This window comes from Asterias rubens, chromosome 13 (genome assembly GCF_902459465.1).
Source record: "Asterias rubens chromosome 13, eAstRub1.3, whole genome shotgun sequence".
NCBI lineage: Eukaryota > Metazoa > Echinodermata > Asteroidea > Forcipulatida > Asteriidae > Asterias > Asterias rubens.
The window spans coordinates 14,155,202-14,170,286 of record NC_047074.1 but is presented as its reverse complement, the minus strand read 5'-3'; the positions used below and the strand labels follow the sequence as shown (position 1 = coordinate 14,170,286).

Below are 15,085 nucleotides of genomic sequence, written 5' to 3'. Positions count from 1 at the left end.
TATTACACATTTGACATACGAGACTGACTCATGTTCGTACGTCATACAACTAAGGATATGCAGACACACGCGCACCACAGACGTAGAAACCTTACCATGGATGTCTCCGTGTGTACTATAGTCCTCCTCATGTACCGTGAATGGAGGCAGACGCTGTAGTGATCTGTATCCGTGCCAACTACCCATGGGTTTCCTTTACACTGCCTGCTGCATTTAATCTCACTCAAGCCAAGCCGGCTCTCCGCTGTGTGTGTGTGTGCATGAAATGTATTCAGTCACACGGACGACCATAAAAGGTCATAAGGGCGGGGCTTACTGCGGCCAATTAGAGGAGCTTAATCTGAATATGTATGAGGGTTTAGTTAACAGGTATATTCTGAGTGATGGAATGGAAATGTACTGTATACATGCCATGCTAACTATAAAACAAAATTCAACTACAGACTTTTGCTATACAAAATTAAATAAAGACAAAAATAGAGGAGTAATTAGTTTAAACTGAATTTAAGAATGCATTATAGATTCTTGAATTAAACAGGATCTTTAATTTCCAAAGGCCAATTTAATTGAAAAAATAGATGAGGATTTCCGGAGGATATAATAAGACTTGGTCACACTCTGAGTGGGTTGAGGCGTGCATGATTCGTGGGCAAGTTCTACATGTATGTATTCATATCCGATAAATAATGTTAAAGGTGTTCGGGTTGGCGTAGTGGTATCTTTCCTCACCTTCCATCACTAGGACCCCAGTTTGAATTGCAACCGGGCACTTAAGGGTGGTCAAGTTAATGTAGAGGTATCTTTACTGTCTTTCCACCTCTAGGACCCTGTTCGAATCAGTTTGAATTGCAACCGGGCACTTACTGGTGGTCAAGTTAACGTAGATGTATCTTTACTGTCTTTCCACCTCTAGGACCCGGTTCGAATCAGTTTGAATTGCAACCGGGCACGTAAGGGTGGTCAAGTTAACGTAGAGGTATCTTTACTGTCTTTCCACCTCTAGGACCCGGTTCGAATCCTGCCAGGGGCACTATGTGGATTGAGTTTTATTTCAGTCCTTGGCTGATTGTGTGGGTTTTCTCTGGAATAATTTTTTTTTTTTCCCCTCCCACATCTACATGTAAAACTGAAACTTCTTCTTTGACCAGAAAGACTGAGTGAAATAAATTGACATAAATTGGCATGGGTTTCCGATGGAATAGCTCTCTGGGGTTTTCCTCCCACATCTAAAAGTAAAACTGAATCTTTCTTTTTTGTCTTATCTCCATTAGGTTCTTGGCTAGTGCAGTCCTTGGCTTCACAACCAGAATAAATTATACAAAATGAAACTGTGTAGATTGGATTGTCAGTCCGACTCCCTCCAAGATTACGTGGGTTTTCCCTTGGAAAGATTCTCTGAGGTTTTCCTCCCACATCTAAAACAGAAACTTCCCTCTCAAAAACCCAAGAACCTGCTTGTCTACTATAGTGATTAAGTTTGCTTTTCGGAGAGGCCTTGGCTTAATAAAAATTAAATGAACAACCAGAATTAGTAAATGAAATGAAACAATAAAAATTACTTCTTGCCGCTGAAATCCATCCCAAATCTACTAATATCACGAGGTGCATGAATAATATTTCATGTGGCTATAGTGGAATAATTTCCGCCCGTTGTTGATAATTATTCATGAGATGTAGACATGTCAGGTGTTCGGTGCCCCCCCCCCTCTACTGTCTCCAAATGTCAAAGGTATGCAGCACTGTATAATTAGAATGGGGAGTAACATTCACTGATAGCATAGTGCGTTCGTCTGTTACTCACTGTGTTTACTTAATTAATGCTGCTCATTAACGCAAGGCATTAATGCATTGACGGAGTGACTAAGACTCATTAAGGACGAATAAAGACCCCTATGGTGAACGAAGGACATGCTTAGTGTTCTCCTGGGGGAGGAGACCCATTGAGTATCATCAGGTGTAAATCTTATTGCAGTTGTAAATTTCCCCGCATTGTCATTCTCGTCTTTAGAGGCAGTGGACACTATTGGTAATTGTCTAAGACCAGTCTTCTCACTTGGTGTATCTCAAAATATGCATAAAATAACAGACCTGTGAAAATTTGAGCTTAATTGGTCGTCGAAGTTGCGAGATAATAATAAAAGAAAAAAAGACCATTGGCACACAAAGTTGTGTGCTTTTACATGGTTGATTTCGAGACCTCAAATTCAAAATCTGAGATCTCGAAATCAAATTCGTGAAAAATTAATTCTTTCTCGAAAACTTTGTCACTTCAGAGGGAGCTGTTTCTCACAATGTTTTATACGATCAACCTCTCCCCATTACTCAAGTTTTATGCTAATAATTATTTTGAGTAATCACAAAATTACTTTCTTATTATCATTTAAGAGTATAGACCAATCCATACCTGCAAGTGCTGCACAGCCATTGCTGGTTCGCTGGCTGGCAGTGTTGTTCTTACATGTGCATACATGATGTACATACGTATCTCTTCACATAAAACTGTACTTGAGAGATTACATTACAATATTCTAAAGTTCAAATCTACACAGAACTTACTCTATAAATCCATCAAAATTAGCCCCAAACTAGGTTGGGTTTTAGTGAACTTTGGGTGGTCAAAGTGAAAGAACGTATGCATGTTCTGGTCATACATGATGCTTTTTTTCTATCTCCCTTGTCAATACATCTACATCATTAATGTCTTGACGCATGTAGGTGATGACATCTTATTTATGTAACAAGATTGGTTCACCATCATGCTTAGCTTGTGAGAAAAGAAAACCTTAGACTCTAATCACTCCACTTTCCTCTCAAACTCCAACCTAGCCGTGCATAAATCATGGCAATTTGCCATAAGAGGAAATAATGGCTCAATAATTGTCAAATGCGACTCTTCGTCTACAGTTATAGAAACCATGGGTTCCCGGCGGGGAATAATGGTTAAAGGAACATTACAGAATTGGTTTTTGCTAACAAAATCCACCATATACATAAACTGACAAACCTGTAGAAGTTTGAGATCCATCAGGCTTCTGGGTCACGGGAAAATAGTGCAAAACCCATTTCACATTTTGCATGACATCGATTTAAAAATGCATAAAAAGAGCGTTTAACTCGGATAAACGGGAAATTAGTTTTTTTTTAATTTCTCATCAAATATGACATTTATGACAAAAATATTTCAAGGGATGTTTTCTATTATCATGTAAATCTGTGATCTTAGACAAGTTTTTTTGTTATCAATGATGTAATGTTCCTTTAAACACTAGCAAGGATTTCAAGATAAAATACCAGACGAGACAATCAGTGCAGTGTAGACTCGGAGAGAGACCAAGGGTTGCTTGGTAATTAATTAAACCCTCATTATTGTCTCAGACGCCCAATCATGATAGCTTCATTTATTTCGCTTGATTAATGATGACAGAGTCAGGCTAAAATGAGGTGGGAGGAGGGAAAAAAACGCTCAAATTCTGGAATTCCCATTTCTCAAGTAATATTTTAAAGATAGGAGTATAAGATGATTTTGTTTAGCGCCATGACCTCCAAACTTCACATAATGATGTTATCAAAATCTCTTAAACTGTACAATATTGCTTTATAAAATGAAAAATACCCCTCCTTTCTTGGTGTTCTTAAAATCTTACATTCCCCCTGCCCCCCCCCAAAAAAAAGAAACCCCAAAAAACAAAACAAAAACTAAAGTAAAAATCAGGAATGTCTGTTTCTCTAGTAATATTCTAAGACGGGAGTATAAGATGATTTAATCCACGACCACCAAATTTCATCTAAATATAGTCAAAATGTATTATGCTGTAAAATGTTGTTTAAATCTTATAGACAAATACCCCCTTTTCATAGTATTTTTACCAACAATAATTTTTAAAAAATTTTCAGGGTTGTCCCCATAGGGTATTGGGCGGATACATGTGAATTGTGTGTCGATATTATGCAAATTAGACCGATACACAAAAAAGTAGTTGTTTTGTGTGTTTTTCTTTCACAATAAATATCAAGTGAAAAAGATATAGAATCTTCCAGATTGCACAGTAGGGCTCTATTGGAAAGCGAGTAGATCACAAAACTGAATTTGACCTTGGACCCTCTTTCAATAATTTGCAATGACCTACACACGTTGTGTACGTGTATTCAGCTATTATTTTCCCATTCAAGCTTAAAACACAAGAAACAAAAAGGATGCATAACTTGAGCATTTACAATTTTATTTTTCTAGACCATCAAAATTGCTCCAAATAGCTCTCTTTCTTCAGTCTTTCCATGACAACCATATAAAGAGAGAGAGAAAGACGAGAAAATGGAGGGGGAGAGGGAATTTTGCTGAATAACCGTCGTTTTCCCCCAGACAATCTGGCACCACATGACAATAGCGCAGGGATGTTAGTAGTTCCCTCCAACAAAAGATAAAAAATCTTGATAATTATTTGACAATTTAGAGACGACCAACGTCCTTCATTACGTGAGCAACTCTTATCAGTTCTCATCTATCGACTGGACGCAGGAAGAAGAAAAAAAATCCACGTTGGTTATTATCGGAACTATCAAGGTCTGAGATCAGCAGAACAACAAGCCAATATTGTCGGCACGACATCAAAGGATGCCGGCAGTCAAATCAAACTTTGGTAAAATTGTCCGCTATTGTTATCGGTGAAGACAGTGCGGAGCCACCAACTTACCGTGTAATTTCTACCTTACATAAAAAACGTAGACAAACCAGACAGATATCAGGTTGAAAGGAAGGCTATTTTGAGAGAAAAATAGAGGAATTTTAGAAACTACCAGAGTAGAATTTTATACTTGAAAGAAATTATTACCAATTTCTTTCCACTCGTTTCGGCTGAAGTCTATTTTATGTTGTTTTTTTGTCATGTAATGTTTTATGTCTTAAGCTTTATGAAAAAAATAGAGGAATTTTACAAACTACATGTGTATAGACCTTATGCACATGACGTCATTTCAGTAGGGCGCCCTCACCTAGAGTTCAAAAGGAGGTTGTTCATTGGCCAATACGGTGCGCCGCGCGTACAAATCCGTGCGTCTTAATTGTTTCCTCACCGTTTTCCTCTAAGATGGCGGCTGGATGACGTTATACCAGAGCAGAATGTTATACTCTCAGGTTATTATTGCTGATTTCTTTCCACTCTTTTCAGCTGAAGTCTTTGTATTGGTCTTTTGTCATGTAATGTTTTATGTCTTAAAAAATCCGTCTTGTCTGTGAAAGTGTTTTGCTGCGAAAAATGTCTCAAACCAGGATCAACATTCTCAGACTCGAGAGAGATTTAATTAAATCCTACTCATCTACATGGTGCAAACCTTACTAGATTTTATCCCCACCATACAAAGTTTAAAATTCCACTGAAGTATATGGCATTACTGCAAACCTTACCATACATTGTTTCTGCATGTATGCAAAGTTTCAAATCCTACATAAAAACAACAACATAAAATATGAGAAACCATCGCCCAAGTTCCCCAAAAACTAGATATTCCTTCAACCACTGTATACCTTTAAGACAATCCATGTGAACCAAATATTTTCTTCATCCTCCCATCCCTCCAGAAAGGTGTCTTCAAGCTTTCTCAAATCTCCAAATGAAATATACTTCTTGAAGAAACAGTAAGAGTAACCATAGAGTAAATTGGACTATTATTCATACTATATCGCACACACAATCAGCTCAATAGTGTTGCGATATTTCTCTTTGATAAAACCAGCGTGACAAACTTACTTGATGAAGCATCTGTATGTATTCCCAGACGGAGGTAGACATCTTGCCTTCTCTCTCTGACTGACCGAGATAACTTAATCTAGACCTACTCTAACCTTCCAATATTACTAGACTAAAAAATCAACAGAGATTACACTCATTCAAGAATGTACCACAAGCTCATGGGGGTAGACTTCCTTACCGTCTGGACACCAACCATGGGAGCTTAAAGGAGGGCCGTAGTTTGGTAAATACTTAAAATAATTACAACCATAAAAACTTACTTGGTGAAGAGCATTGCAGCTGCAACTATTTTGAGAAAGGATTCCCTTCAATGTAATATGGTTTGGAAACTATTTTACTAAAAAACATTTGAATCAGACAAACGATTCATGCATGAACCGTTTCTTAGACTTGTGAGGGTTGGTGTCTGTACGTGAATGCTGAGGCTAGGTTTGTACCTGCTGTCAAGTGTCAACTCCCTAAACAAGGATGGACTTGACATTTGTGTGACAATACCATGACAGTTTTTTGCCTTTCTCTCATCAAGTAGACACTGTACTCAGCTGACACTTTCACATGTGACTTTTATCGTATTTTTCGTGATTAAATTTTGCCTACAAATCAGCATTATGTTGGCAAAAACAATCTATGACCCTACCTTTAAGTAGGACAAGGAAAACAAGAAACCAAAACAGAACAGCTCTCTAACACCTGGCATTCACAGGGGGTGGTCTGGTGACATGACTTTAAAGACACTGGGCACTATTGGTGATTATTCATAATAAATAATTTTAGCATACAAACTTTTCTGGTTCCCTCTGATGAAGTTTTTGAGACTTAGTTTTTGAGAAAGAGGTAATTTCTCACTCAAATAATAAAAGACTTCAGCTGAATCTTTTTATTATGCATCTGCAACTAGGGTGTTTTTTTCTCTCATTATTCTCTTGCAACTTTGATAATCAATTGAGCCCAAATTTTCACGGATTTGTTATTTTATGCATATGTTGGGATACACCAAGTGAGAATACTGGTCTTTGAAAATTACCAAACGTGTCCAGTGCCTTTAAAGGAGAGGTACAACATTTGTTTAAGAAGAGTTCACACGGTCTAGCTTTTGGATAATTTCCATCAACACAAAAAAGGTGCTCAGAGTTTTATAACAACAGCACCACCATTTGTATTTTGATTAAGATTAAGTGAAAACAACAATCTTGTTTGGAGACGACGACACGAGACAGAAATAATTTCCAGGACAACTGGTTTGATTATTAACCTTTTATTTATTTTGTGCGCTATTTTGTTTATTCAGAATTTGTTTTGGTAGGACTATAACTTTTGCCTTTTAATTATTTCGTTGACTCTGTATTGTAAAGTATTTTTAATTGTTTTATTATTTTAATTTGGCAGGTGGGCCATAAAATTAAAAGCAACTTACCAAATGTGACCACTTTTGGAAATCACTTGAACTTGCGTGGTTTTCCTTTTACCTTGTCGACAACCACGGTAGGCCATGTATCATGTGTATGGGAGTCAAATTTTGGACTCCCATAAATGGCTGACTGTGTTAGTTCGCAAAGTAATAGGAAAACCATGAAATTTCGAGGCAGATGTGTGTGGATCATTGTATTCTACTTTTAAAACATCTTTCTAACCATATGCATTTTATAACAAATGGTTACAAACGCTTTTCAAAGACCAACTCGACCGATCCAAGGCAGTGTGTTCCTTTAACAGGAGTCTTGACATGTGGAATGGGTTAGAAACTAGCAGGCAGCAGTATTGAGCTACAATCAGTAGGCTATCAAGCTGTGCCAGGTTGGTTTTTGTTTGAGTAGTCCACAGGGGTCTTAACTTGACCTTTGTTTTGATGGCTAGACTTGTTTCAAGACAGGCACAAGTAGCAAGGTGTTTCAAAGTAGGGCGGGAGTTACATTACAACCCTTGCAAGCTTATAATATATAATATAAGCGCCTCCTTCAAATACATGTAGCAACTATATAATTTTCTAAGTCATTACCGATATGTGTCGAAGCTCTCTTCCTAATAAAATAAGAAATGCTGCAATCTCACTTTCAAAACCTTTCGACTGGACTCTCATTTCGTATAAGGGGCCAAAGATTATAAGACGAGTGTCTTAAAGGGACAACCAACCCTACAGCAGACTAAAAAAGGCTTCTTGTCGGATCTCCATCTGTTGACTTTGAGTAAAAGGTCAGGTACTTGAGGAGGATATCCGGGGAGATTCCGTGAATGACTTCTTGATAGGCTTTCAAGTGACAGCAGTGAGATGCGAGAGGAGATTTAGCGAGGAGATTTAGCGAGGATTTTCTCAAACACTTAGGAGACTGTTATCATAACATGCCGAACATCTCGATATGTTTACAAGACCTAGGGTGATGTTTGAATATCTTCTCTTAGTTACCCAGAAATCCTTTTTAAAATGACACACGTCGTATCTCGAGGATATGGGATGATTTGTAACCATGGTTACAAGGCATGTCTTTTAGTTCTCCTGGAATTTCGGAGAAATTAAGATAAACATTGCAAATGTGTGGTCATACAGTTTTTGTGAAGAGAATTTTTAGTTCATTCCTGAATTTTGATAAATTCAACCAAAATGGCATTGAATTTTAAACCTTTTCACCGGCGCAGAAATTCCTCTTTGAATGTAAAGACCCATTTATTTTTAATGTTCGATAACGTCATGCTTTAGGTTTCATTCTGAAATAGTATAAAATAAAATGGCATTCTGTGGCATTTTATTGGAGTTTTGACACTTGTCACTTTCCCTTCACTTTCAAGTGAACTGTTTATCTATTGGAAAATAAGTGCAACACAAAACATTTGCTAATTCAAAGCTACTGCCTGATCATTAAAGAAATCACCAGAAATCCTGAGCCTACAAAAGCAATTTCACAGATTGGAACCTCTGACAATAAGCTGATATAATTTCATTATTCTCAAATTGCCCGTTCAAATCCCTCTAGCCCCGCCCCTAAGTCTAAACCGGACAATACTATTCAATTACTCCATCATCATCCAGACGCAGGGCACCGGTCAACCCCCCCCTTTTATTGTCCCAAGTGGATTTTACGATCATTCTACAATTCCACATCGATTCGATCAAGGATTGCGGCACAAGTATTAAGGTATTGATTCCGTTATTATCACGGCTGAATTGACAGCATTTAAGAAACCAAAACGACGAGTCTTTGTTAGCTGTTTTGTTTTCATTGTAGTCCCCCGTGGTACCTCATGATTGATCCGTAGGGGTATTATTTCAACGATGGCGGCACGCTCTAATTGGTCCTTGTCGGGACCGTTCAAAGAAGATTTGATCAACTGCCGACAACTGCCCTACAATATGTTTGGTGGAGACGCTTGAGGGCAGATATATAATATGAACCTGTGTATAATTCAGCGTTACAAAACAAGAAAAGAATTGGCTGAATGGAGGAATTCTTACAGTTGAGCCCATAAATAATTGAAAATCATGTATCCGAAGAGACGATATTTTCTTATAGTTTAACGCTACAATAAGATAGCATCAACTTGAGGTTTGTATATATTAAGCGTACGCCTGCATAAGTAATTGAGAGACATATACTAGAATTACATCCAATGTTTTTCTGTATTTTTCTTCAGATAGTCGCTTTTATTTGTGCCTAACAAGTAAACTTCAGACAGTTGAATTTTAAGATTTGTCATCAGTCTGTCCGTAATTGCACATTATACAATATTTCCTGTTGGCTGAGAGTTTATTTTTATATTTATTTAGTTGTTTTTTTATTTATTTTTTTAGGGGGGGGGGTTGCAGAAAATACAATATAATGTCTAAAAATCCCAATTAAGTTAATCCCGCTAAAAAAGCTTCATGTGAACATTCACCGAAATTCAATATGATCTATGGACACATCATTTTAACAATATGTAGATGACCCTGAACAGCAAACAGCTTCCAGCTTCAGACCCAGGCATTATTTCCTGTTTTCTGATTCAGCATAAGGGGTTTAATATCGTGAATAATTAAAATATCACACTACGCTTGCAACTAATCGCATCTTTATACGGAAATCTATGATTTACTCATATCATTTGTCTCCAAATTTCTCATAAATCATCTCCAAATACTACCGCTGACATTTTATTTTGACAAATCACTAAATAAAGAGAGTGACAAATTGTGATATACTGAAAAGTAAGGTATCGGGCCTGATACCTCACGGAGGCAACAAAGACGATTTCCTTCATGGCCCCAGGGCATTGACTTATAGTGCCCATGAAAGGCTCCAGAAGAAATTAACAATTTCATTCAAGGTGTCCTTTACCAAGGAGAAATCGCCTTGGTGCCCTTGCCCTTTCAAAAACTAAGCATGCAGGTCTGAGGGTACACTTTTAGTTATTGCCAAAGACCAGTATTCACACTTGATGAATCTCAACATATGCATAAAATAACAAACCTGTGAAAATTTGGACTCAATTGGTCATTGAGGTTGCAAGAAAATAATGAAAGAAAAACAACCCTTGTTGCATAGAATTGTGTGCTTTTAGATGCATGAGAAAGGCTGATAAAACCTTTCTTATATTCGACTCAACTGTTGGGGTGAAAATCACCTTCTCAACTAAAAACTGCATTACTTGAAAAGGTGTCATTTCTGACAAAGGTTTGATAGTTACAACAGCTCTCCAGTACTCTCTACCGAGTAAGTTTTACAGTCATTAATTCTTTGAGTAATTACCAAAGGTATACTATCCCTTTTAATCAAAGCTACTGTGAGGAAGGAATCAATTTTAGATGGAGTTATTTGTCTACGGGTGACAGGCATTTACAAAGGTTCTGTCATTTTTTAATATTCTTGTTGCCTCACCCTTTGAAGTCTTGACACCTTCTGTACAGTTGCACGCTGTACAGGGAAGAGGACATCAAAGGATGGACACCAAAGGAGTTAGGGTATCAAAATGGTAAGTTAAGAATTAATATTTTTAATGAACTTTCCTCATATAGGCATGGGCGACTCTTTGGCTAAGAATAGGGGGGGGGGGAAAGGGGGTTTGATTTGCCAGCCAGAAATTTTACACCTGTGTAGATAATTTGTACCAAATTCTCATACAGCTACTGATGTAAAGTGCTTTTTACTTTTATTTGCGACTTTTTTCTTCTTGTTAACCCCCCCCCCCCCCCCAGTCGTATGTCACATACAGGTACATAAATACCAGATTAAACAACCAACCAAGAATCTGAGAAATACATATATACCCTTCAATAGTAATAGCGGACTTTCGGGGATGATAGGTGGCAGCAGACTTACCGGGTATATCCATTGTTCTCAAAATTATGCGCATGTTCAGAACTACGTAAACAATGGAAATTTACCCGGTAAGTCTGCTGCTACCTAGTGTTGGAAAGTCTCCCATTTTTCCTTAATTAAAATTATGTCTTTAGTTAGCTCTACTTATAATTTCATGTGTACTTTGTTGACAATTAGAAGCAAACCTAAGTACCAAGTATCTCAACATTTCCTTACTAACTCCCAAATGAATAAAACCAAAATAAAAAATTCAATAAACAGATTCAAAAGACTAAATTAATTTGTCTGTGATTTAGAAATAGTTCATGTGCACCTGCTGTTGACAATTAGGGGCTTAACTAAGTACCCAAAATCTCAACAGATCCCTTCTAACTCCCAAATAAAAAAATAATAATAAAAAATTCAATATAAAAAAAATCAAAAGACTAAATTAATTTCCCTTGATTCAGAAATAGGTCAGACTCCATTAATTCCATTTCGTAAATAAACTTGTGCCACGCCTGAGGGTTAAGGCGACATAATACGCTCTATTAAATACCTCCACCACCATGCCCTTACCCCAAGGGGTTGTGAATCCCGACATTAGCACACCACCATCCTTCATCCAATAAAGCCTCATTAATTTGACTAAAGCGTACAGTACCACCTCCCAGAGATAGAGGAGTGCTAAGGCCAAACAAAAATAAAAACATGTTTAGCATCCCTACCCACTTCCTTTTTAGAGGCTGAGTCATTTTTAAATTACATTTTTTTATGTTCTATTTAATGATTAAAAATAGAAATGGTAACGATCACAGCAATTTTTTAATTTAAAAAAAATAGCCCAGCTGTTTACCTTAAAAAATAGGTCAGACAAACATTGAAAAAAAAAAAGGACCCTCCTTCCTTCCTTTTTTTTCAAAAAGGGAGACGCTAAACATGCTTTTTTATTTGGATTAATACTTGACTTTCCAGCGCGGTGTTAACGTGCTTGAAAAATTAAATGAGCTTTTAGTGCATGACCTAGACTGGTGCGGACGACTCCTAACTACTGGGTCAGGAAATTGTTCTCGCGACTATTTTCTTTCTCATACCTCTAAAACAAGTCATCTAAAAGGGAAAGTATACCTTTGGTTGTTGGAACCGTTTGATTGTTTTAAGCCTATCATTGTATGGAAACAAACAACCTACAAATAAACCTGAGTTTACATAAGAGTCTGATAACAAAGCTCAATGTAACCATGAATAAACAATAGAGGGCACTGTGACTTGTGTTAACTGCTACACAAAATGCCTCAGTTGTTCCTTCAAAGAGTCATTACTTAATACTAGAATTGCAAAGGTAGTGGGTTTGAATCCCACCCGAGTAATAAGCCTGTGAATTTTTCATAAGACATTTGGGAAAGTACTGAGTATACAGTGCTACACACATCGGTGTATATGGGTAAAAACAAAACGAATATTCTTTATCCCCGACACAAATTTAAAATTCTTAGCATGTTAAGTCAAACTTTTTTGCAATGAAATCAAATTGCTGGATGAAATCGTTTCCAATGATTTTGATCACTGATCTCAATAGATCACTCTTCATTTGTAATATGAACTACATGTAATTCATTTAAAAGCATTCATAACATTGACTGTCTACACCTTAGTTACTCCCCTTCCGCGTCCTTGTATATTTTTGAGTTTGCATTTGTAATTATTCCAGATATCTGAAGCGTCCTGATGCAAGTGGGTAACATTGATTACCAAATGAGGCCAAATGTTTAGAGAACACATGTTCAAACTTGTAGAACAGGTAATGCGATGATGTCTTTCCTTTGTGGCCATAGCAACATGTCGTCCTAGCAACAGACATGTGGTCTTGCAACTTCCGGAATAATTTTTACACATGACATGTTCGGAGCCACAACACGAGAACAGCGAGAATAAAGAAAAATCTCCACTTAATGCAGGGGTTAGCGTCTTTCAAACAAAATTAAATCAATATTTTGATTTTGGCGGGGCTTCTGTGCCGAACATGTCAAATGGAGAAGAAATAGGAAGCTAGGTTGGAATTGGGGTCACTGGAGCGTAGTTGTATGTCTTATCCCATCGCCGTCCCATCAATAGGAAGGGTGGGGGGGGGGGGGGCTAAGAGAAGAGATTCCATCACTTGAGATGGACAATCTACAGGCATCTTTGGGTACACCTTCAATGAAATCAGTAATTCTTGTCAACCATGAAGGAATCGCAGAGAGGCAAGTAGGCAGACGTTGGCGCCGCATTGTCTCCGTCGACGAGCAACACTGACACGGCAACTGCCTTAGATGGATTTAATTCTCAACGACCCTTTTCCCTCGCTCTCCCTGTGTTTATCCTTCTATCACAAACGCTACTCTTTTTTCTCTTTCTTTATTTTCAGTCAACACTTTCCCATTGATATTTATTCATATTGCTCGTATGTTCTCCTCTCTTCCTTGCTCCGTCCGTCTATCTATCAATGGATGGCATCTTAATGTCCTCATCTCAGTTGCCAACCCTCGGGAGCTCTTCTTAACTCTTTGTTTCTCCATATGTTCAAGCCTGGAGGGTCTAAGTTACACCCTGCTTTTCTTAGGGTTAGATATCTCTTAATGGCTCTCAATTGCTACTTGCATTTCAAAATGCAAAGAATTTGGCATTAATCTACATACGTGTCGTTTCTTCGGCTCTTTCTTTGAGGGTGTTTGAACCTTTTTCAAGGCAAACAGACCCTGACACTTTTTATGAGAGGATCTGGTGAAGTTGCTTGAGCAAAATTTTACATTTTTGTACATTTTTGGCCCCTCAACAAACCCCCTGATCCTCAGAAGGTTGTGCAGGCCTTGTGCTTAAGATCTCTTAAAGGAGACCACGGAGTTCGTAAACTGTGCATTTTACTTGCCTTGCCCCTCCCAGGAAGTTTCAGTAGCCAAGATTCTAAACAAGTATTGTCATAAGTGTATCTTATTGATGTATTAATGGTGACGATCAAAACCAGTTTTATTACAATCACAAACTCAAAAATATTCTTACACTTAAATGTTAAAACAAAATAGGATGAAACAAATTCAGGTTGCATTAGGAACTTTTTTTTAAAAGCTCACAGGGCAAATTGAGATCAATCTTCCCTTAGTGCTTGTTCCAGAATGTGAAACTGTGTATAGGTTACAGGTACAGATAGGTTCTTCTTATTTTGACTATGGTATTGTAACAAATTTTCTTGTCCAGCAAAAGTTTTGATCTACAGACCCTGTAGTCTTGTAGAATCTCTGGACCTGCAATGTACATGTACAACGGGCTAGTGTGAAGGGTGAACCCCCATGTTAGTGAATGTAATAATTTTCTTTTTGGGGGGGCTGAGATGAGGACATTAAGATGCCATTCATTGATAGATGGACGGACGGAGCAAGGAAGAGAGGAGAACATACGAGCAATATGAATAAATATCAATGGGAAAGTGTTGACTGAAAATAAAGAAAGAGAAAAAAGAGTAGCGTATGTAATAATTTTCATAACTTTTTGCTGTTTTTTTGCTGTTATGTCGACCAGTTTTGTTCCCGGAATGTCAATATATTCCTGGGATGGACTTTGTCTTCCCAGAAGCGATCATGTGTACCTACAGTATGTCTACATCCTTCATGCAGCCGTTCGTGCCTTAGACACGTCAGACAAGTGTTATCTTCACTTCTCAAGGAATGTTACATACGCAGGAGGCGCTTAACATTGAGGGCACAGAAACTCAAAAACTACATAAGAGAAAACCTCATCATGCAGTCTCATCATGTACTACACCTTCTTGAGAATATTAAGGCGACTCATAAGAAAACAGCGTCAGGGGATTAACTTTTGGGGGAAACGCCGAGATTTTGAAAGCTTTAAGATTCTCTGAAGAGGTGTAAAAATGGGCAAGAAAGTCCCATGAGAGTGGAAGGGGGGAATCTGGAGAAGACAACAAACGCTGGAAGAAAGGATTTGTACCATTGGGGAGGGCTGACAAATAAAAAAAAACACCACAATAAAGTCCTTGAACACAGTTATTGGTCGTCATAAATTCAAGATGTTGGC

General features: G+C 37.7%; 1 protein-coding gene across 4 annotated transcripts in view; it reads right to left on the bottom strand.

Moving 5' to 3' along the window:
* The window catches only part of LOC117298547, a 70,256-nt gene extending 64,431 nt beyond the window's left edge, over window positions 1-5,825 (bottom strand). For 2 of the 4 annotated variants that reach the window (XM_033781860.1, XM_033781863.1), the window contains exon 1: window positions 5,745-5,824. In XM_033781860.1, coding sequence (XP_033637751.1) covers window positions 5,745-5,786 — 42 coding nt within the window. In that variant the 5' untranslated portion in view covers window positions 5,787-5,824. Of the gene's footprint in view, window positions 1-95; window positions 785-5,744 lie in introns of those variants that run through there. The other 2 variants (XM_033781862.1, XM_033781861.1) reach the window with 2 other exon arrangements.
* Between the last annotated feature and the right edge of the window lie 9,260 nt (window positions 5,826-15,085).